This window comes from Diabrotica undecimpunctata, chromosome 1, assembly GCF_040954645.1.
Source record: "Diabrotica undecimpunctata isolate CICGRU chromosome 1, icDiaUnde3, whole genome shotgun sequence".
Lineage (NCBI taxonomy): Eukaryota > Metazoa > Arthropoda > Insecta > Coleoptera > Chrysomelidae > Diabrotica > Diabrotica undecimpunctata.
This window is the reverse complement of record NC_092803.1, coordinates 61,170,957-61,194,003: the sequence shown is the minus strand read 5'-3', so window position 1 is coordinate 61,194,003 and position 23,047 is coordinate 61,170,957. Positions and strand designations below refer to the sequence as shown.

Here is a 23,047-nt window from a genome sequence, read left to right as displayed (position 1 = left end):
AACTTAAAAATTTTTAATGCAATACAAAAATAATAGAAGTTCCTTAAAAAGTAAACAATAAAACCTGGAAGTGTCTTTAACAAATGGCATTTAACAATGGGAATCAAAATACTATAGGCTAACTTTAGGCAATGTGGACATTATACACATGTAAATGTAAATGTGTAGGTGATGGTAGCTTACCCCGTTTGTACAACATATACGCAACTACACAACATCGACCATGTTGAGTTCTGATGCTTTTAAGTGTCTTAAGTGCCAGGTCTTACGTGGTAGGTCAAATCCAGGAGGTGTCTCCTGTGATGCAAGGTATAACTGTATTTGGTTGAGGTTCCGACCATTCATGGATCCATTTGGTGATCATGTTGAACTCGGTAGTTGCAGCTAATTCTGCGGTTCGTATTGGAGATTTTCTGGAGCGCAGTCGACCTTGGTTTGCATCTTTTATATAGTTATGAATCGGCAGCGCCATGTTGCTAAGGATCTTCGTATATTCTTTGGTCAGCAGATTGGTAGCCAATGGGTTGGTTTAGGTTTGATTACTTCAGCTATCATTCTCATGCTGTTATTGGGCTGGATATCAATATTTTGAACGTAAGTACTGTTGATCTATATTGGTATGCAATATTTAGCTATAGAATAAACAAGAGCTAAGCCTGAAGACGTGAGTCTGGATAACGATGCCTCCATTTTGTGCCGCAGAGCTTCTGAATTATGTTATTTTTGGTTTTTAGTTTTTTAGCAACTGTACTTAAATGTTTTCTAAAGCTTACCGTTCTGCCCAAAACCACGCCTAGGTATTTTGGATGTTTATTGTGGTTGAGTCATGTGCTATCAAAATAACGTTAAGTAGTATTCTGGACTCCAGATTGCTGTTTAGGTGAAAGTAGGTTACTTCAGTTTTAGAGGCATTGGGGCAAAGTCTCCATTTTTGAAAGTAACGTTCCATAATTGCTAGGTCTTCCGTCAGAATCTCTTCAGCTTCTTTTGTGATTTTCTTGTTGTTAATAAAGCCCAGTCATCAGCATAGCCAAACTTTGTTGATGTTGTTTGCTTATTTCGTATCCCATAGTTACTTGAAATACTTTGTCGGTGAGCATATATTTTCTATTAGTCTAGCGGTGAATTTGCAAGGCAGAGTACGTAAGAGTCTATAAATCATTCCTTCTGGTCAGACTGTGTTGAAAGCTGCAGATCATTGGGCTGATTCTTTTAAACATTACTGTTTTAAGTAGTTTATACTATAAGATTTATATTATAAGAAATTGGTCGATAGCTTTTTGGGTGATCAGCTGGTTTATCTGGTTTTAGTATTGCTATGAATTTTGAATGTTTAAATTCCCGTGGGATTCTGAATGCAATTGAGTATGTATTCGTGGTGGATGCCGTCGAAATCTGGGTCTTTTCCCGGTGAAACGTGGGATTTTAGTGGAATTTTAGTGTTTAATGTAGTATTTTTTAAGTGTACTGTGTACTGATTGTTCCTTAAAAAAATCTAGGTCGATGTAGAAAAAATTTCATAGTTTTCCACGTTGAAATGTGAAGGAGTGATTGATTATAATAGTTCTACCCTGGTAATTTTACTGGAAGTTACTTGGCGCGTCCCTGTTTCTTATAAAATAATTTATACATATTTATACTGCGTGATTACATCCACAATACTTTTTTGACCAATATCTGTATTGGTATATGTACTTACCTAATTTCTTTACAAAACACAAAAATGTACAATACACAATATAAATCTTAACATATAAAATAAATACAATTAACACAATAACACAATACAAAGCACAATATTTCTTCAAAATACCTTAACGTACGCCCTTGTGTACAATACTGATAACTGACCCATACAACTTCTGCGAAGAAAGTAATTTGACAACGATCACGTGCAGATCATGCATTTTTATTACTCCGTCTTTTCGGTAGACAGATAATAGTATACCTCCTACAGAAACTTTTGTTCTAGCAAAAAAACCTTTTAGACCATTATTACAAATCCAATCATTACATCTTCTACTGATGATCTGATTACTTTGAATTTAATAACCAAATATACACAAATAAGAGTGCAGGACTTATAAAGGGTAATCCTCTAAGCCCATTGCTATCAGATATTTTTATGGATCATCTAGAAACAAAGATTTCAAAACATCCTGTATTCAAACAGTTTTTATATTGATGGAGATACATACACAATGTACTGGTATGTTTTACAGGAACTAACAGGTAACTTGACCAATTCTTATCATATATTAATTCACTCCATAGCCATATTGAATTTCCAATAGAAACAGAACAGAATCAATCTATAAATTATCTAGATTTCAAAATTATCAGACTTAAAAACAAACATGAGTTCTTCATATTTCATAAATCTACCCATACTAACACGACTATACACAATTCATCATCCCGTCCTACACAACATAAATTGGCAGCGTACTTACCATAGCATGTTACATACATTAATAGAAACTCCCATGTGAAAAAACAATATCGAGATAGAATTGAATATCATTAAGCAATTAACAGTAAACAATGGTTACACCAAACAAACAATAAATAAAATTTTTAAATCAAACACTAGGAATAACATCTGCCTTCAGAACAAACAATAACTTAGGCAAATATATAAAGAACACCAAGAGCCAAAAGAAAAAGCACTTAAACAGTGGTGTGTACAAACTTAAATGTGGTGACTGCCTAAAAATTACATAGGTCAAACTGGTACAACTTTTAACAAACACACACCAGAACACAAAAGGGCCTTCAATAACAGAACAACAGATTCTACATACGCAACTCACCTTCTAGACCATAATTATTCTTTCAATTACCAATTTTAAATTCTTCACATTCAAAACAAACACAACTTAAAAATATTGGCAATATCATTTTAAAGTCGTCTACTTTAAAATGTATAATATATGTCTGAATTGTCAATTTGAATGAGTCAGATAACATTAAATTATTAGAAGAATTTTTACTCAGTAACAAAAACAAATTTAATAAAACAGTTTATTTATTGTTTTGTATTTTGAGAATGAATTCCAAAGTAGAAATCGAAATGCCAAATAAACTTCTTTTAAAGTACAATTGTGGTTTATTCCCAATAAAAATAGTAAATTACATTAAGGTGTCACAAGAAAAATAATACTTATTATTTTTTATTAGAAGCACAATATAATTGACTTAACTAGGTTGTGATGTTTTATAAGTATTTATCATTGTTTAGGTATCATTTTTATTACTCATTCCCTAACCTTTTTTATTCAATGTTTCCATCCATTATGAAATGTACAAGAATGTAGGTATCTTGTTAAATTTGTCCTGGACAACCTATTTTACATATTTTAATGATACTTAGAAGTTCTTTCTTGCTTCTCATCATCTTTAACACACTTTCATTAATTCTATGTGCTGTTATTATATTTTTTAAAAGACTGATTTGGCATTTTCTTTATGATAGGATCATATTTTAATGATGACACGGTTAGATTGGTTATTATCCATCATCCATGGTATTGAAATTTGGGTAGAAACTAAATTCACTTATGTTAATTGTTTTCTATATATTTAATTTTAGTCTGTGTTTATTGCTTTCCATTATTATTGAGTTTCAATATTTTAAGCGTGAAGTTTCAATACAGTAAGTGAAGCAGAATTCATTGATATACATTTCATCTCCTTAGACATTCTTCTGTCTTACTACACTAGTACCAAAGAATATGTGTCTATATTCTTTGCTAGTACTACCATTATTTTTTGAAAACGATTTCGGGAGTAGAAAACAAAATGTCAAGCAGAAGTTAAAAATTTAATTTTAACAATTAATTGTGGTATATGTTCCATATAACCATTATATTTAATTTAGACATGCTACATGAAAACAGGTTCAGAACCTATATAAAATGTGGTTTAAATATACAAATATTTTGCATGAAGATAGTCTATTGCGAAAACTATGTGAGATGATATTGAGGTTTACACTTTAAATACATCTCTCATAATTTCAGTTTTTACAAGGTTGGGGGCAAATTAGATTAAACTAATAAAAAACAAAATAAATCATTTGGTAGATAGTCATCATCATCATTTTGGCTTTACAACCCTGTGTGGGTCCTAGCCTCCCCAAGAATTGTTTTCCAGTTGTCCTTATCCATCGCCTTCCTCCGCCAAGCACATATTTCCATATTTCTCATATATTGATCTATGTTATCTAGGAATCTTGTTCTGGGTCTTCCTCTTCTTCTTTGATCAATAGGTCTATCAAGGAGCGTTTTTCTAGCTGTATCGGTTTGCTCCATCTGCATTACATGGCCTACCCACCTCAGATGTCCTATCTTAATGTGTTTTACGATATCTGGTTCCTAGTATATTCTATAGAGTTCGAAGTTGTATTGTCTTCTCCAGACACCATTTTCATTTACCGCCCCATAGATTCGCCATAGTATTTTTCTTTCAAAAAATCCTAACATGTTTTCATTGCTTTTTGTTAAAGTCCAGGTTTCTGAACCATATGTTAGGACTGGGCATATTATTGGTTTGTAGTTTTACTTTTGTATTTCTTGATATAACTGTAGATTTAAAAAGGAGATTAAACCCAAAATAGCATCTATTAGATGTGCAAATTCTGCAGTTTATCTTTGCGGTAGTGTCATTTTCAGTATTGACGAGCATTCCCAGGTATATGGAGTTTTCTATAACCAGTGGCCGTAGTATTTGTGGTTCCATACCTATTTTCATGTATTTCGTTTTATTGGTGTTTATTATTAAACCCATTTTTGTAGCTACTTGGTTTAGTGCTACGTACACCTCTCGTGCTGCGTTTTCCGTTCTCCCAACAATATTGATATCATCAGCATATGCTAGGATTTGCACAGATTTGTTATATATTGAACCGGTATTTGTGACGTACGTATTACTTTTTCCAGAGCTAGATTGAATAGTATACAGGAGAGTGGGTCTCCCTGACATAGTTATTTGTTTTAAAAGGTCTATCATTGCTCCTAGGTCTATCATTGCTCTAAACAATTCTCTTCTATTTACAAAGTCGTAGGCTGCCTTGTAGTCTATAAATATGTGGTGCGTGTCTACACCGTATTCCAGTGTTTTCTCTAGAATTTGTCTCATTTTTGAAATCTGATGAATTGTTGATTTACCACCTCTGAAACCAGCCTTTGGTAGATAGTAGAATATAGCAAATAAACATATGCTATAAACATCCAAGCCCATAAAAGAAATTAACTTATACTATGGCATTATTAGTAGTTTTAAACTAAAGATCAAGAAAAGAAAACTTAGTAATATATTAATACTTACATTTTCATATAGTTGTTTTAAAATGATGGCATTTCTTTGATGTACTGCAGTGGTTCGTTGGCAATTTGAAAATACCTCGCAAATTTCTTTTTTAAGTGGTAGTTTTGTTTTTTCTCTATCTTCTTTAACACACATTTTGCTGGATTAATGGATGTTTATTTGTTGGCTTATTATACTATGTTTATATATAGTAACAGTTTATGTTCAAATTTGACTTTGACGTATATTTTTATCCGACTCGGAACGGAAAGAGTGTCAACGGTTTTTTTGTATAGCAGGCACAGAACCATAGATAAATTACACCGCACAGAACAATGATGATATTCAAAGGCTATTTTTTTGATAGACATACTTATATACTCGATTCACTATTGCCAGTCCTAACTGTCTAGTGAATTTAGTAATTATTTTTTTTGCGAAGTTAGTTACTTTTTGACAGACTAAAAGTGGCTGGAAATTACTATACAACCAAGCACACGTACTTATAGCCAATATTAATAGTAAACAAACTAAATAGTAAATAAAATAGAACTTTGCGAATTACCGACAATCAATATTTATTTATCTGCACCATATAATAAATAGTTATGTTAAATTATAATAACTAAAATATATTTTTTAAATATATACTACCCAAAATTTGATGGGTTTGGTATACACTTCCACTATTTAGAATAAATCTTCTTTTTTTAAAGAAAGAAGTCTACAATTATAGTATACTTGAGCTATTATTACTGAGAAGTAGGAATTGTTGTGTTGTAGGTTTCCGACAATGAATCTGTCAAAATATGCCCGAGCTAAGCGAATGGAGTATAGTATATTTTTGTACTATGGTCACAGAATAATAATTTATTCTGTACTTAAATAAGTGATGACTACACAATAAAAAATAGTATCTACTTTCATGGAACTTTAATTATAATTCAGTGTGGTTTATTCCAGGACATAAAAGAAAGTCTACTTTCATTGTCTCTTTTTTGCTGGTTTTTTGTAATCATCGAAAAATAGTGTCAGCCATTATTATATTAGACAGATATTATATTATATTATTATATAACAGAAATTTTGTAAACAAACATGTTAGGTTAAGTGAGTAATATAAATATAGTCTGTCCCAAACCCTTCTTTCAGTGCGTCACTAATTTTGACGTCATATAGGATTTTAAGAATGTCGAGAATTATTGCATGACATTTTAGTTAAATCTGACAGTTGAAGGATCGTAATCGGCTAGATGTGAAAAGGTTATTTTTTGAAAATGTGGAGTAAAAACTTTAAGAATTCAAATTCTTTTTTAATTTACATATTAGAGGTCCCGTCCTGTATAAAAATTTTTATTGTGCATTATATTGGAACGACAGTTTGTTATAATTCCTATTCTATACACTCCAAGGAAAGTGCTTAATTAGCTAACATTTATTTATGTATTTATTATTATTTATTACAAACACTATGGCTAAAATGTATAGTATTTAAACTACTAATATGAATATTTTTTAGAATAATTTAAAACTTACTTCACGAACGGCAGAAACTGGTAATAAATATGTCCCAGCCTCTTTTTCTAATTGAAAATAATTTAATAATTTTAATATTAGTCTTTGTTCATTCTCTGTATATCTCGGCATATTTAAAATATTTTTATGACAATAAATACAAAATTAAATTTTCACTGTAAAATGTCTAAAAATACTATCCTGGAATAACAATTATCATTTTATCAGTTGATATTGTCAAAGTACTGTCACTATCGAGACCATCTGCGTCAAATTATATTTATGCGCATCATTGATTGGATATCTATTTAGCGTATTCTAAACTCCGACCAATTATATATCCGCAAGTAGAATTCGCTTTAATATGCAAATACCCGTGAACGAAATATAATTTTCTAAGTTCTATGTATAATAATCACAGACTCACGTTTTTTTCTGTCACTTCTAGCTTAATGCGTTAGAGAGAATTCGATAAACTGTGACGCACTGAAAGAAGGGTTTGGGATGAACTATATACTCCATTCGCTTAGCTCGGGCATATTTTGACAGATTCATTGTCGGAAACCTACAACACAACAATGGACAGTGGAAGTGTGACGTCACAACTGTCAATTACTTTCCAAACAAAAGTTGAAATGCCCAATCTCAAGACTTTTTAAATTCTATAAAGTTAACATTTTGCTTCCTCTGCTGCTTTTTTTTAAGTATAGTGTTTTTTACGATAATACCATCACAATTCAGTGTTCTATTTCTATGAAATATAGTTTAAAAATTTAAATTAAAGACATGCTAACCTTACTTTATTGATACATGCATTTTATTGCTATTTTTATAAAACAACATGCTTTATTATTTACACAACCTTGTAAAATTGTTGTAGTAACTATTAGAATACTTAGATATTGCAAAAAGCAGAAAGATTCTGTAAAAAAAATGAAAAAATAACGAAAAATACAAATTATCCACATTAAACAAGGTTTGTTTGGAAAGTGAAACTGACAGATGTCAATAAAATCTACGTCATCACTTCCACGGTCCATTCCTACTTCTCAGTATTAATAGCTCAAGTATCCTACTATTGCAGACTTCTTTCTTTAAAAAAAAAGAAGAATTATTCTAAATAGTGGAAGTGTATACTAAACCCATCAAATTTTGGGTAGTATATATTTAAAAAATATATTTTAGTTGTTATAATTTAACATAACTATTTATTATATGGTGCAGATAAATAAATATTGGAATAAGTGGACTTTAGTAAAAGGCGACTTTATGTTAAAGTCGACTTTAAAGTGGCTGTCAAAGATATTTAATTTCTTTACTTGATTTAGGCCAGGAGGAAGCCATACTGGAAATTCAATATGGCTATAGAGTGAATTAATATATGATAAGAATTAGTCAAGTTACCTGTTAGTTCCTGTAAAACCATCGAGCAAAAAGACAAAAGAGGTAGTAAAAAGGTGTAAAGGTAGTGGGGGCAAAAATATTGCTAGCCAGGAAGTGCCATCTTGAGAGGCCAAATTAAACAAGGAAAGAGAGTCTTTCCTTGTTTAAGAAATCAAATTTAGTCGGGTTATCTTATTATTTGACCTAACTGTCACATGAAATCTTATTTATATTGAAGTTTTTTAACAATTGTTTTACATTTTAGACTGTTATCGTTAATATTTATTTAAAATTTTCTCGTCTAAGACACATTCTGAAAACTATTTTATAGCTACTGTTAATAAGTGTCGGAAAATTTAAATTTGGCGCATTCGCATTTCCGGATATGTCCGCCATCAGAGGCCACTTTTTTGGTCGCCTTTTCATAACGATTAGATTCCCTCTTTTGTCTTTTTGCTCGATGTGTAAAACATACCAGTACATTGTGTATGTATCTCCATCAATATAAAAACTGTTTGAATACAGGATGTTTTGAAATCTTTGTTTCTAGATGATCCATAAAAATATCTGATAGCAATGGGCTTAGAGGATTACCCTTTATAAGTCCTGCACTCTTATTTGTGTATATTTGGTTATTAAATTCAAAGTAATCAGATCATCAGTAGAAGATGTAATGATTGGATTTGTAATAATGGTCTAAAAGGTTTTTTTGCTAGAACAAAAGTTTCTGTAGGAGGTATACTATTATAGGAAAAAGATTTTTTACATCAAATGAAATGAATCTAGAGTTGTTACGTAATTGAAAATGTTGAATTTTATTAACTAGTTAAAATTTAGTGGGTTCTAAAATAATCTCTAAGAGTTTTTTTGAAAGTTTATATGACAGAGCTGTATGAAAAGAAACTACAGGTCTTATTGGGTGATCAGGTCCGTGTAGTTACATAAAAGTATAATTTAGGAGGTTGTGGGTTCATAATTATCTAAATTTAAATGAGCAGGGTGATTTACGCAAGGCTTACACACTACATAGTCTTTATTTTTAAGGAAACACACTGTATATTTTTAAAAGCTCCTTAACAACTTGAACCATGCTGATATGTATTGAATCGGAATCCATCATCAGTTTTTCTCTATCTATTACAGTTTTTCAATCTAAGACTGAACAGAGAGACGGACGGACGGGCATACAGATAAACATAATCTATAGGATTGTCTTTATTTTATATTATTATTTCGATCCAAAAAAGTCTATACTTCCATTTTCTAAGGATAAATGTAATAATTAATTGGATTATTTTAATATAAATAAGCTTTATTAAATTGTATAGATAAACTTTTAAATATAATACTGAATTATATTTTTTTAATATAATACAATTAAACTTTTAACTTAAATTAATTTGTTAAAATTATATGCACCACGTGTGGTTTAAATACATGTGTTAAATACATCACGTGGGTGACTTATCATAATTCAGGTCAACAGGTCTTTCAACTGAGCGCCGAAATAACTAGAACAGAAAAGAATTAGTCATAATATATTTACAGTTTTATAGGCCATGATATTTATCGTAACATTGCCCCCCTCTGAAAAGATGCTTCCTCCTGGAACCTTGTCGGGACTGGAACTGGAACGGTATGCTGGTATCGGCAACTGGACCCTCTTTTACAACTTCCAGTTGTATGAAAATGACAAGGGATGGTTTTCTCTCCGCACCAGTAACTATACGGATTGCAACAGACTAACACCTGGACTTCGGTGTCTTTAAAGATCTCCTCCACCATACTTCGGATAACCCTCCAATCTAATTGGCGGCACTCTAACTTTGGCATGGCTCTCAATTGAAGTAAGGCTTTCCATACATCTCGGTAGGTAGGTTGGTCACGGGCAGTGTCTTTTGTTACCAGGTAGAAAAGGTAACGTGATGTGTCTTGGAGTTTCAAGGCTTTCCCGGAAGCTGGCACTTGGCATTGAAGTTTTTCAACTCGACCAAACTTCCTTCGAAATACGGATGCCAACCCTGGTGCGTCTTTGATACTGGCCGGGATGGTAAGGACCAGTGAGTAGTCATCGAGAAGCGCGAGTAGATCTTGCTTTTCTTCAGTGGTAACACCATGTCTTGCTTTACCGGTACCTTAATAGGCACCCATGAATTCCTCAAATGTTTTTAGAGATCATCCCAATATGAAAACCATAGTATTGTGGAGTGACAGTTGTGTACCACAAAACAAAAACTTTCTTGAGTCTGCAGCGATTGCGTTCTCTCTAAAAAAGAATTTAAACATCGAATCCATAATAATGAAGTTTTCAACTCCAGGCCATTCGTATAATCAATAGAAAGATGCAGTTCACAGCTGCATAGAAAGAGTTTTAAAAAAGTCAGAATATTATTCTCCTTTTACGGTTGATATTAAAGGTGAGTTCTAGAAAGCCTTATACGATATCGCAGTTGAAGGAAAACGATTTTAAGGACTTCAAATCGTATGCTCGGCAATATAACTACCATTAAGATTATACCATTTACTCAAGTAGCTGTATTAAAGTTTTCGCAATCCATATTTGAAATAGGATATAAAGTGATTCACATACATAGTGACTGGAAGAAAGTATTTATCCACGATTTTCGGCCTACTAGAACTAACTTCGAAAAGAAAGAATTTATTACAGAACCAATTCGTTCATTAGTCACACGATCACTTTCTCAAAACAAAGTTCAGGCCATCAAAAGTATGTTTAAGTAGATGCCAGAAGTAAATAAGGCTTACTATGGATCTATACTACACAAAAACAATAGTGTGTAATAATGTATGCTGTGTGTACCACGTAAACATACCTTTATAAACATGTTTTTTATCTTTCTCTATAAAGTTATTACCATATTTCACAGTTCTTTTCATCACAAAGTTAGATGTTGCTATTGAACTGAGTTTATTAGTCTAATTTATTAACTTTATTTATTATTAAATGTTCTAACACTTAGTTTATTAAAGTCTTTATTTATACAATATTACACTAATTTATTTTACACTATAATTATATAATTTATTTACAACATTTATTACAATTTATATTCCCGACAATACGCGCGTTACATTTCAAAACTTGACTCGATATTATTATTCAGACTAACATACACAATGAAAATTCCTCTATATATATATATATATATATATATATATATATATATATATATATATATATATATATCAAACAGCCGTTAGTCTGGAATCCTCTCGACTGGATGTTGACCTTTCTCGAATGGAAGGAAACGACAGACAGGTTTCTAGCGGGTCGGAGAATCTACGAGAAAATTCTTGTTTAGAATAATAACATGTTTACAGGTTAAATATGAGTCATATTTATCGTAACACTATATTAAATACTAAAATAAAATTACATAGTTGTATGTGTTTTTTGTTTTACAAAAATTTCGAGAAAAACATTGTTTTTCATATTTGTTGTGTTCTAAATGTACATAATACATCTATACTAGCAAGCTTTAAATCGATACAAAACTAGGTGTACCCGTATATCCGTTACAGTGAAGCATTTTTTGTTTTTCATTTTTCTCAAAACTTGATTTGCCGCACATACCACAGTATAATTCTGAGCTAACGTTAGGATACAAACACAAGCTTACCTAATCGAAAACTGATAACGCAGCGAAACTATGTGTCTAAAACATAGATTGTTAGATTTAAATTGAACATTTTGGGTATTAAAATAGTTGTAATAGAATTAAACGTATTCTATAAAATGTGTTGAATTTATCTTCACAAAAATAAGTCAGAGTTCTACCCTCATGTCCGTCCGAATGTCTCTACATCTACATACTAGTTCCAGCATCACAAGAAGTCAAAGATAGGTTGGGTTAATAAGTTCTTTTACATCATGGAATTCGTAATAATAAAACATTAGGCATTCGTGATTGCTACATACCAATTGTATAAGTATACTTATGTGTATATAAGTATATAATTGTATAGGTACATATAAACTTATTTTAGGGGTGTATGAAAAATATTCGAAAGAGTTCAACTCTATCTAGAGATCTTTGCGAAGACGCTGCAGACGTATTTACTCTTCAAAGTTCTTCAAAGAAGATACTCGATGTGTGTCTGTTCGGAACTGCCATTAATCCGGGGGGTGGTCTTACGCTGCAGAACTTAAGTGCTTTCACAACTACTCAGCAGTATGAGTTTGCATATGTGCTTTCAAATCAGAATCATATGAAAATTTTCTGGATCATATTGTAAGCATATTGTATGCATGTGAATAGTTTTTCACCAGCATGCACAACTCTCATATATGATCTTAAATTATTTTTTGTTGAAAATTGTTTGGCGCAAATTTCAGATCTAAATGGTTTTTCATCAACATGCACTGGAATATGCCTTTTTAAATAATCCTTTATTGAAAATTGTTTGGAACATATTCCACATTCAAATGGTTTTTCATCAGTATGCAATTTAATCTGTATTGTTAAATAATTCTTTGTTGAAAATTTTTTGGTGCAAATTCCACATTCAAATGATTTTTCACCAGTATGCAATCTAATATGTTTTGTTAAATAATCCTTTGCTGAAAATTGTTTCATGCAAATTCCACAATTAAATGATTTTTCACTAGTATGCACTCTGATATGCGATTTTAAAATTTCTTTCTTTGAAAATGTTTTGGTGCAAATGTCACATTCAAATGGTCTTTCACCAGTATGTACTATTATATGTGATTTTAAAACGTGTTTCGTTGAAAATTTTTTAGCGAAAATTTCACATTTAAATGGTTTTTCAGCAGTGTGCACTCTCATATGTGATTTTAAAAATTGTTTCGTTGAAACCTGTTTGGTGCAAATTCCACATTCAAATGGTTTTTCATCAGTGTGGACTCTCATATAACATTTTAAACCGTGTCTCGTTGAAAACTTCTTGGTGCAAATTTCACATTCAAATAATTTTTCACAAATACGCACTTTCATATACGATTTTAATAGTAGTTTCGTTAAAAATTGTTCGATGCAAATTACACATTTAAATGATTTTCCAGTATGCAATCAGTGTGGACTCTCATATAACATTTTAAACCGTGTCTCGTTGAAAACTTCTTGGTGCAAATTTCACATTCAAATAATTTTTCACAAATATGCACTTTCATATACGATTTTAATAGTAGTTTCGTTAAAAATTGTTTGATGCAAATTACACATTTAAATGATTTTCCAGTATGCAATTTCATATGTATTGTTAAAAAACTCTTTGTTCAAAATTGTTTGGTGCAAATTTCGCACTCAAATGGTTTTTCACCAGTATGCACTTTCATATGCCACTTTAAACCTTATTTCCTTGAAAATTGTTTGGTGCAAATTTTACATTCAAATTGTTTTTTATCAGTGTGTATCCTCATGTGTAGTTCTAATCGATAATTGTTTGAAAACTGTTTCTTGCAAAGTTTTACATATAAAACGTTGTCCTCCAGTATTCACATTGGTAAAATTATTATAATCCTCTGTTAAATCAATAAAATGCAACTAAATGAGAAATAATGTATAATTTGAGAAGTCAAATCTAGGCTGGTTTGAAGAAATATGTTTGTGTAAGTCGTAAAAATTGTAATAATTTTATCAGTATTTTGTTTTCAGTTTCTTTAATAAAAAATCGATTTTAAGTCATTTTAAGGTTTGGTTTTTAAACGTTTCGGAATTCTTTTGCTTAAAGTGTTCTTTTAGGTCATGGAAATCAGAATAATAAAAAAAGGCATTCGTTTTTACTACATATTAATTGTATGAGTAAATGTATTCAAAGGCAATTAAAAATTAGAGGGATCTTAGAAAAATATTCATGAGAATTTAACTATTAATAATAGATTAGTGGCGGATACGCTACAGACGTATTCACTCTTCGTGCTGATTCTCTGCGATTAATCCGGCGGATCGTCTTACGCCACATAATTTACGTGTTTTCACAACTACTCAGCAGTATGAGTTTGCGTATATGCTTTTAAACCAGAATTATATGAAAATTTTCTGGAGCATATTTTGCATGTGAAACCTTTTCACCAGCATGCACCACTCTCATATGTGATCTTAAATTATTTTTTCTTAAAAACTGTTTATTGCAAATTTCACATCTAAATGGTTTTTCATCAGCATGCACTGTCATATGTCTTTTTAAATATTCCTTTAATAAAAATTGTTTGGAGCAAATTCCACATTCAAATGGTTTTTCATCAGTATGCAATCCCATTAGTATTGTTAAATACGCCTTTTTTGAAAATTGTTTCCTGCAAATTCTCTATCTAAATAGTTTTTCACCAGTATGCACTCTCATATGCGATTTTAAATTTCCTTTCCTTGAAAATGTTTTGATGCAAATTTCACATTCAAATGGTTTTTCACCAGTATGCAATCTAATATGTTTTGTTAAATAATCCTTTGTTGAAAATTGTTTCATGCAAATTCCACAATTAAATGATTTTTCACTAGTATGCACTCTGATATGCGTTTTTAAAATTTCTTTCTTTGAAAATGTTTTGGTGCAAATTTCACATTCAAATGGTTTTTCACCAGTATGCAATTTCATATGTATTGTTAAATAACTTTTCGTTGAAAATTCTTTCATGCAAATTCCACATTTAAATGATTTTTCACCAGTATGAACTATCATATGCAGTTTTAAAACTCGTGCCGTTGAAAATTGTTTGGTGCAAATTTCACACGCAAAAGGTTTTTCACCAGTATGCACTCTCATATGTATTGTTAAATAACTCTTTGTTAAAAATTGTTTGGAGCAAATTTCACATGCAAAAGGTTTTTCACCAGTATGCACTCTCATATGTATTGTTAAATAACTCTTTGTTGAAAATTGTTTCATACAAATTCCACACTTAAATGATTTTTCACCAGTATGCAATCTCATATGTGCTGTTAAATTACTTTTTGCTGAAAATTGTTTCATGCAAATTTCACATTTAAATAATTTTTCACCAGTATGTAATCGCATATGTGTTGTTAAATTACTTTTTGTTGAAAATTGTTTCATGCAAATTCCGCATTTAAATGATTTTTCACCAGTATGCAATCTCATATGTTTTGTTAAATTACTTTTTGTTGAAAATTGTTTCATGCAAATTCCACATTTAAATGATTTTTCACCAGTATGCACTATCATATGCGATTTTAAAACTTGTTTCTTTAAAAATTTTTTGGTGCAAATTTCACATTTAAATGGCTTTTCATCAGTGTGTGTCCTCATATGTTGTTCTAAACGATAATTGTTTGAGAACTGTTTGTTGCAAAGGATACATATAAAACGTTGTCCTCCAATGTTTACATTGGCAGTGGAAGTTATATATTGGTTCAAATCACTGTCACTTCTATCATGATTTGTTAATGGGCTTCTGGCATCAATTTTCATATATTTAGAAGAGAAACCTGAAATTATAATCCTCTGTTAAATCAATGAAATTCAACTAAATGAGAAATAATGTATATTTGAAGGTCAAATCTAGGTTTCAAAATTCTTTTGCTTTAATTATTAAGATACAATGAGAATCCAGAAATCTAACACCTGAGCAATGATCTCAAGCGGTTGTAACGAATATTGGATTTATTTATTAAAAAGCTGATCGTTCACCAATACTTAACGAAGACAATGTTGCTCAGTTTGGGATAATAGAAAATATAATTATAGAAAAATAACAGATCAAAAACAGATAGATAAATAAAGGTAGATAATAATTAGATAACAGTTTGACAAAAGGAAAACAAGAAACACTGAATACTGAAACTGTAAAACAAAATAAGCGCCAATGACTCTTAACCTGAGAGTGATAAAGGTCTCGAGATTAAATAAATGAAACATTACATTAACATTTCTCTCAAAGGCAAAAAAATACATCAGAAAACATCAACGAATAAGCAAAGAAAATTATAAAAATTGACATATTTACCCATAAGCTGAAAGAGATTATATATATAATAAAATCTTCAAAAAATTATTTTTACTAAATGATCAAAAAAATTATGAATAAATAGATGCTGACTTCAAAAAAACAGACATCTGTTATCAGTAGTAATATCCCTAGGACATTGATAACAGACGAGATAATTTCATGACAATCGAAAGCTCGTTCCTTGGTAACAGCACGAAGCCGAAGGCTGAGTGCTGTTTCCAAGCAACGAGCTTGAGAAATTTGTCATGAAATTATGAGGCATTCATCAATGTCCGAGAGATATTCGGCGGATAATTTTTCGAAAAAAAAAAAGTTGTTGCCTGTAAAGTCGGTTATACGGGCGAAGATTTTACGTGACAACGTCTTTTTCTCGGTAGAATATTTATTGATATGAATATTATTAAATTGCACAATAGGAACAAGGAATTGAATGAAAATAAGAATTGCACAAATTTTAACTATAGAAATATATTTTGTTTACTAAAACATTGTACATGTAAACTTAAACTTAACTAATTTCCAACGCGCCTAATTCTCTAGTGCTGCGCGCGCAGCGGACCGATCATGTTTGAGTGGGAGAGAGACGCAAGGCATTCGCCGGTCCGGCGGGCCTCTCTCTCGTTCGGTGACTCATCGTAACAGACGTGAGCGGGCGTTAAACTTTTTCATGAGTGACTCCGAGCCACAACCTAATTTAAGACGTTGTCACGTCAAAAAAAATCATAACGAAACATTTATTTATTAAAAGTACAGTTAGTGAAAGTACAATTATTAAAATTTAAGTTAACATTAGATTTTGAAACGTGACATTTTGAAATTTATTTGGATGTAGTTGTCAAACTTGATCGTGTTGTCATAGGGATTGAAAATTGCACTGAATGCAATTATCAGTCTAATGTTGACATGATTGGGTGAAATTTTTCCACATGACACAAAATGACGAAATTTGAATGTTTGTTAGAACAGTCGAAAAATTATCAAGAAAATGTATTTATTAAATACTCAATAAAACAATTGTTTTACGACCATTATTGTCATCAATAAACTTATAACTAAGACAGGTTGCAGTCTTTAAATAACTGAAATAAACAAATTAATTTGATTAAAACTTTAAACGACTCAACATAACAAAATGACGATTAAATGAATATTTGGGAATATTTGAATAATCCAATAGGCTTTTGTTTCGTTTAAAAGTATAATGAAGTTACATTAAGCATAGAACTGCTCGCCATTCCTTTTCTTTATAAATGAATAAAGATAACTCAAAACAGAAATTATATAGTTAATAATGAAACTATATGTAATTATTTCTAAAAAAAGTTCCGAATTAAACTTGAAAGCAAAAATGATCAATAGACTCATAAAAACTCACATTAAAAGTTCAATGCCTCGTAGAATCACAGATGCTAACACCAAAGAAACAGCTGGGTCCTGGTCGGAATTCCTTTTCTGGTTAGACAAAGAAAACCCCAAAATAGATCAAAACGGTATATTACCTTAACAGAGTAGACTGCAAAAAAGGTTGAACGGCCCCGTTATCGGGTCCAGAGAAGGATCCTATTAAGAGATAAAAAGAACCTTTCTATTTGTCGAATAAATTAACAATAGATTGACAAGTCTTACCACATAAAATGCAGGTTCCCTCACAACTGATCAACACGAGATATTGGGTATGAATATCTCTAAGATAAGCTGAAGCTAAGAACTAACTGAAATTGTATTTTTCTCTTTCTTTTATAACTTCGGGCAAAGCTAATTAAAAGGGTGGTATATACGGTTATTTTCATAGTATTGGTTCCCATGGGAATATCTTACTACTTTTAGCTTTGATTATAAGCCAAAACTAATAGAATTTTAAGAGTGATTATGTAAGTTAAACACTTGGTAGAAGTAGTTTAAGGAAGAATCGTGCACGTTCATGGGAACTATTCATATTCTAATCCAGACATAATTTATTATAGGCGACGCTGAAAATAATATATTCGAAGACGAAGTCATGGCCACAAAAACTGTCTACTTAATATTTTTGGTACAGACTGAATAAAATTTTAAATTTAAGAGAAACTAACATACCACAGTGCGTACCATACATCAGCATCGCAATGTAGTTAAGCCATACAGCGTAACTGGTGAGAATGCCGAGATAACTAGGAGAAGTCTTTCCGTCCGCTTTGTAAAAACTCGTCAGTTGTAATCTGAATTTCAAAACACAAGTGTAAATTTGCATCCTCGCATTGCTGCTCGAAAACCAGCATTAAGCAGAGATAATCGTAGAGCACAGTTATCTTTTGGTAGGGATCATGTGAAATGGGAAGAAACGCAGTGGCGTGCTATCGGTATGCTTTTAAGCAGGCAGAAGTCAAAGAGATGTTGCTGAGGTCCTCCACACAAACAGAAGTGTAATTAATCGTTTTTTGTTATGGTGTCAAGAAACTAGTGATATTGGTAAACGTCATATGGTCCATATAAGGATAACCAACCAGATTAAAGACCACTGTAACTGCATCACAATTACAAATGAGGCTGCAAGAGACCCATCAGGTGTTTGTTAAAGGCCAAACCATTGGAAATACTCTGCATGAAGTTAAGGAAAGAAGAAAACGCAAATTGGGTTAGACGTGAGTGGATCTCTACTGTTCTCAGATTAGAGCCGATTTGGATTTGCACCAGATACAAGACGGACAAGAATTTGGAGACGATCTGGAAATGCTGAACGATTGACCACCGTGCAGGAGGTTCATAGACAGCAACATGGCAGTATAATGGTATAGGGTGGCATTACTCTTGGTAAAAAAAAAATCAATCTCGTTTGTCTCGAACGGTTTCTAAGTGCAATAGACTACCGCAATATTATTCTCGAACCTATTGTTGTACCCTTTGCACAACAAGCTGGTCCCCAATTTCAATTATTTCACGATAATACGCGTCCGCATACTGCCAGGGTCATAGAACATTCCTTGAAGATAAAGCTTCAATTTCAATTCCTTGAAATTGAGGTTTTACCATGGCCTGCACAATCACCAGATTTAAACCCAATTAAACATGTATATGACATATTACGCAGACTCATTTTACAACAAAATATTGATTTCAATACAAGACAGCAACTGTTTGAGGGCCTTTCATTGGAGTGAAACGGAATACCGCAGCAAGACATTGACCATTTGATCATGAGTTGGCCTTACAGATATAGGGCAGTAATCAACAACCGTGGAGGTCATACACTATAATAACTTAACCTGAAGACTACTTTGTTGGGAGTTGAGGGGCAACAAATTAGGTTTTTATCTTTTTTGTTACCATTATTTGACTTATTGAGATCTATTTTAATTTTTTAAAAGCTGTTGCGATAATTCTAAGAAAAATGTTTATTGTATATTCGGAACACTTGTTTATAACTTTTTATTAAAAATATTAATAACAATTTTTTGAAATACTTCTGTAATCTCTCATTTTCTTTTTGTCCCCTAGATGATTTTGATGTGTGTATTTATTTTTTTATTACATGTAAATAAAATTTTATAACTTTGACTTTTATTATACTGTTTTCCTGTCCAAAAATCTAGGAAACATTTTAAAAAAATTTCAATATATATTCAACCAAAAATTTCATTTTCTCAGGACTTTTCAATAAACTTTTTAGACTATTTTCGAAATTATTTCATTGAACAATTGAAAGTATGAAATGAAACTTTTTACTAAATTTTGAAATTTTCAATTTTGCCGAAACTTCCAAACTTCCATTTCATCCATAATCTTTTAATAACAACAAAAAACATTCCTGAATTTTTTTTGAAATATTTAACAGTAACTTTTAATGAATAGTCTAGGTGAAAGTTTTTTCGCTGTATGGGTACTATTTAATCTTCTTTTAAAATAAGAACTACTAGTAAAACATAATTTTCACAATGAATAAATATTGGTAAAATTATTACAATCTAGTCTTAAACTGATTTATACTTAATTGAAAATAAACTGATGACATTAATAAAAATTAAAATAAATTTGATGTATAAATTGGCATGCCATTTTTTAATAGTTTGGTGTTTGTACTGTCCCAGGTCAGATGGTAGGCATTCATACTATAGCCAATGATTAATTGCAGTTCATTTTTCATGCAATCTCTCACTAACTGTTCCAACTCCCTTGATGGTTGTTCGGGATCATCATATGGGAGGTATGCTGATCTGAGAACTATCTCCTTCATAACTCCTCCCTCTATGATCTTTATCTTTACTGTCGTTCAGTGTGTGAAACAGAGATCACAACCAGTCGTCTGTGTAAAGGTCTTGATTTTGCCTCTTTAGACGGATCCTGATGGTTTCTTCATCAAGCTATTTCTCGGGGACGCGAGTGAGGACCATGGGGCACTTGGGCATATTATTTGGATCAATTATATTTAAGTTTGCTCCCTCCCACAGGCCCTCAATAGTCTTTACCACTTCAGTCGTCCATTTTTTTGTATACTCGTTACCACAGTTCACCCACAGGTGATGTTTTCACCTTCGTTAAACGATGTTTTATGAAATTGCAGTTCATTTTGACCTCCGATAGGGGCCTCATCAAGTGCTTACTCCAGTTTGTTAATGATCAAATTTGCTTAAGCCCGATCTAGTTGAGTATCAGGATGGTGTCTGTGTGCTACCACCATTCTGAATACTTTTGCCACGGTACTTTATGACATAGTCTGCTCGTTAGAGCCCCTTGGTTTCTTAGCGACTCTGTTACGAGAGGGGTGATGGTATTCTTCCAAAGTCTCTTTTTGTCCTCGGGTGTTGCTGATTTGGCTTTCTTGGTATTTGCTATGGTCCATATCCCAGCAGCCATTTTTGCCTTTTTTCTCATCGTCCTTTGTTAAGCTCTAGTTTGGCGTTATTTGAGACTTGGCGTTATTTTTTTAACTTAAAAATCCGAAATTATACTTCATTTCGAATTTTCAAATTGTAAAAAATAATTCTTTGGTGTATGTGCTAAAAAGCAATTGTAGCGTACTAACAAGATCAGGAATTGTTTTTTGATCGAAACACCTTACAATTTTTTGAGCTTTCTCTCTCGGTGATTGACTTTGAATTAATTTTATTTATAGTTTATAAGAAGAGAGTTTTAATTATATTATTTGTAGATATTTAAATTTAAAATTTGAATCATAATATCTTTTCTAAAAAGATTTGTTTATTAGAAGTTAAAATAATGTTATTCTACGACCACGCGACATCTACATAGAAAAATATCTAAAGTTGCATTTGTTGTCCCACTTTTTCTTATTTTACAAGGAGTAATAACGCTGACATGACTGCTCCCTAGTGGTACAAATAACGAACTAAAATCATGTATATAACCTTTGACGACGCTAAAAAAGGACAGTGAAATCTTGATGATATGGTTAGCTCAAAAGGTCAAAACGACAGGTAGTGTATGAGTTTTTAATTCTTCTTTTAATTCTCATAATTCTTTGTACCTCTTTTTGTCCCAGGAGCAGTGGGTTTCTGACTATGTTTTATTGTCCAAATTTGTCTTACAATTCAGCTTTCAAATATACTTTTTTTTTTCTAATTTATATAATTCTTTCTTTCTAAAATTTATTTTCCAGTGTCTGATATTTGCTTATTACATTGTTCGATTCAATGCTCGTAAAGTAATCAATAATCATTATTTTTATTTAAAAAAAAATCTTTTAGATCTAATTTCTCAAAAAATACTTATCCCCTCATATATGCATTATAATAACGAAGAATTTTTTCCATGTTTCTTAGTTTGTATCTTTCAAGTTAAAACCCAAATAATATTTCGTTATTTTCACGTCGCCAAGTCAATAATAAATCATTTTATTGTTTGTTTATGTCACAGGCGCAAATTCTTCGATATTTTTTCTTTAATCGTTAAACCGCCCGATACTGCGTTTTCAAATTAATTCAATTCCCGTTTGTGTTTGTTTATACCCAGCGTTTTGTTTATTCTAACTTATGCGATGAATTTTAGAAGATAATTGCTCATTCTTACTTGAGTCGCTGTAAAAGACAGTCGGCTTAGGTCTGAATCCAAATTTATTCGTCGAATTTGCAAAGTTTTCTGTTTTTGTCCCTTTTTATGGAAATTGTAGCAGTGTAAAGTGTGAAGTATGTGTAGTTACAGAGGAGGTTAAAAAAGTATTTAAGAGATTTGTGTCGCCTGCAGCAATTCTGATGTTCCAGTTTCCTGTTTTTTTTTTAAGAAGTCCAGTCTAAAGTTGCATAAGTGCTTCTTCAATTTCGCTGTTCCTGTTTTGTTTCTGAAGCAGTTTGTTTAGTTCCAGAATTTTTGTGTAAAACCCCAGTGCAGTCCAGGTAACTTTTTGTGTTTAAATTTAAAGTAAAGACAGACTTTTTTTAAATATATTGCTTTCATTAAAATTTAAAAAATTGTAATATTCAAAATTGTAAATTTTAGGATTTGACTTTAGCTGTCATTTTAATTTTTCTGTTTTAAATTTAATGTTAACATAAGACAGCTCGCTTTATTATTTTTTTTTTGACTTTAGTTTGTTTTATTTTTAAAGAAGGTTAACCGCCAAGCAATTTTGTAAGTTTTGTAGCAACAGAGTTTGTAAACGGCTAGGACACATGTAAGTTTTTTTGTTATTCTTGTACTCTGTAACTATTAATCTATATATAACTGTTTGTGATAAGACACAATAAATGTTAATTTTTTTTAACATTTTGTTTATTTTTTTTAACTAACCCTTTTTTGAGTTTCATTTGAAAAAGATGTGTTCTGCATTTCTAATAATTATTCCCCTAGTTACAACTAGTTGTTGTAATAGTTATAATTATGCACCTCGAAGTGGCGTCATTTTTAAATTACTAGATGTGTTTCCTGTTTCCTTCCTGTGTTTTGTTTTATTTGTCCCAA

General features: G+C 31.4%; 2 protein-coding genes across 3 annotated transcripts in view; both read right to left on the bottom strand.

The window, feature by feature from the left end:
* The window catches only part of LOC140450047 (condensin complex subunit 3-like), an 80,254-nt gene extending 74,675 nt beyond the window's left edge, over positions 1–5,579 (bottom strand). Inside the window, exon 1 of the mRNA XM_072543474.1 lies at positions 5,329–5,579. Within this exon, the coding sequence (XP_072399575.1) occupies positions 5,329–5,463 (135 nt within the window). The 5' untranslated portion in view covers positions 5,464–5,579. The remainder of the gene's footprint in view (positions 1–5,328) is intronic.
* A 4,057-nt stretch (positions 5,580–9,636) lies between these two features.
* Positions 9,637–23,047, bottom strand: part of LOC140450059 (uncharacterized) — a 77,022-nt gene continuing 63,611 nt past the window's right edge. The window contains exons 2-3 of one of the 2 annotated variants that reach the window (XM_072543493.1): positions 15,507–15,635; positions 9,637–11,506 (exon numbers count right to left, since the gene is read on the bottom strand). In XM_072543493.1, the coding sequence (XP_072399594.1) occupies positions 11,490–11,506; positions 15,507–15,635 (146 nt within the window). In that variant the 3' untranslated portion in view covers positions 9,637–11,489. The remainder of the gene's footprint in view (positions 11,507–15,506; positions 15,636–23,047) is intronic. The other variant, XM_072543497.1, reaches the window with a different exon arrangement.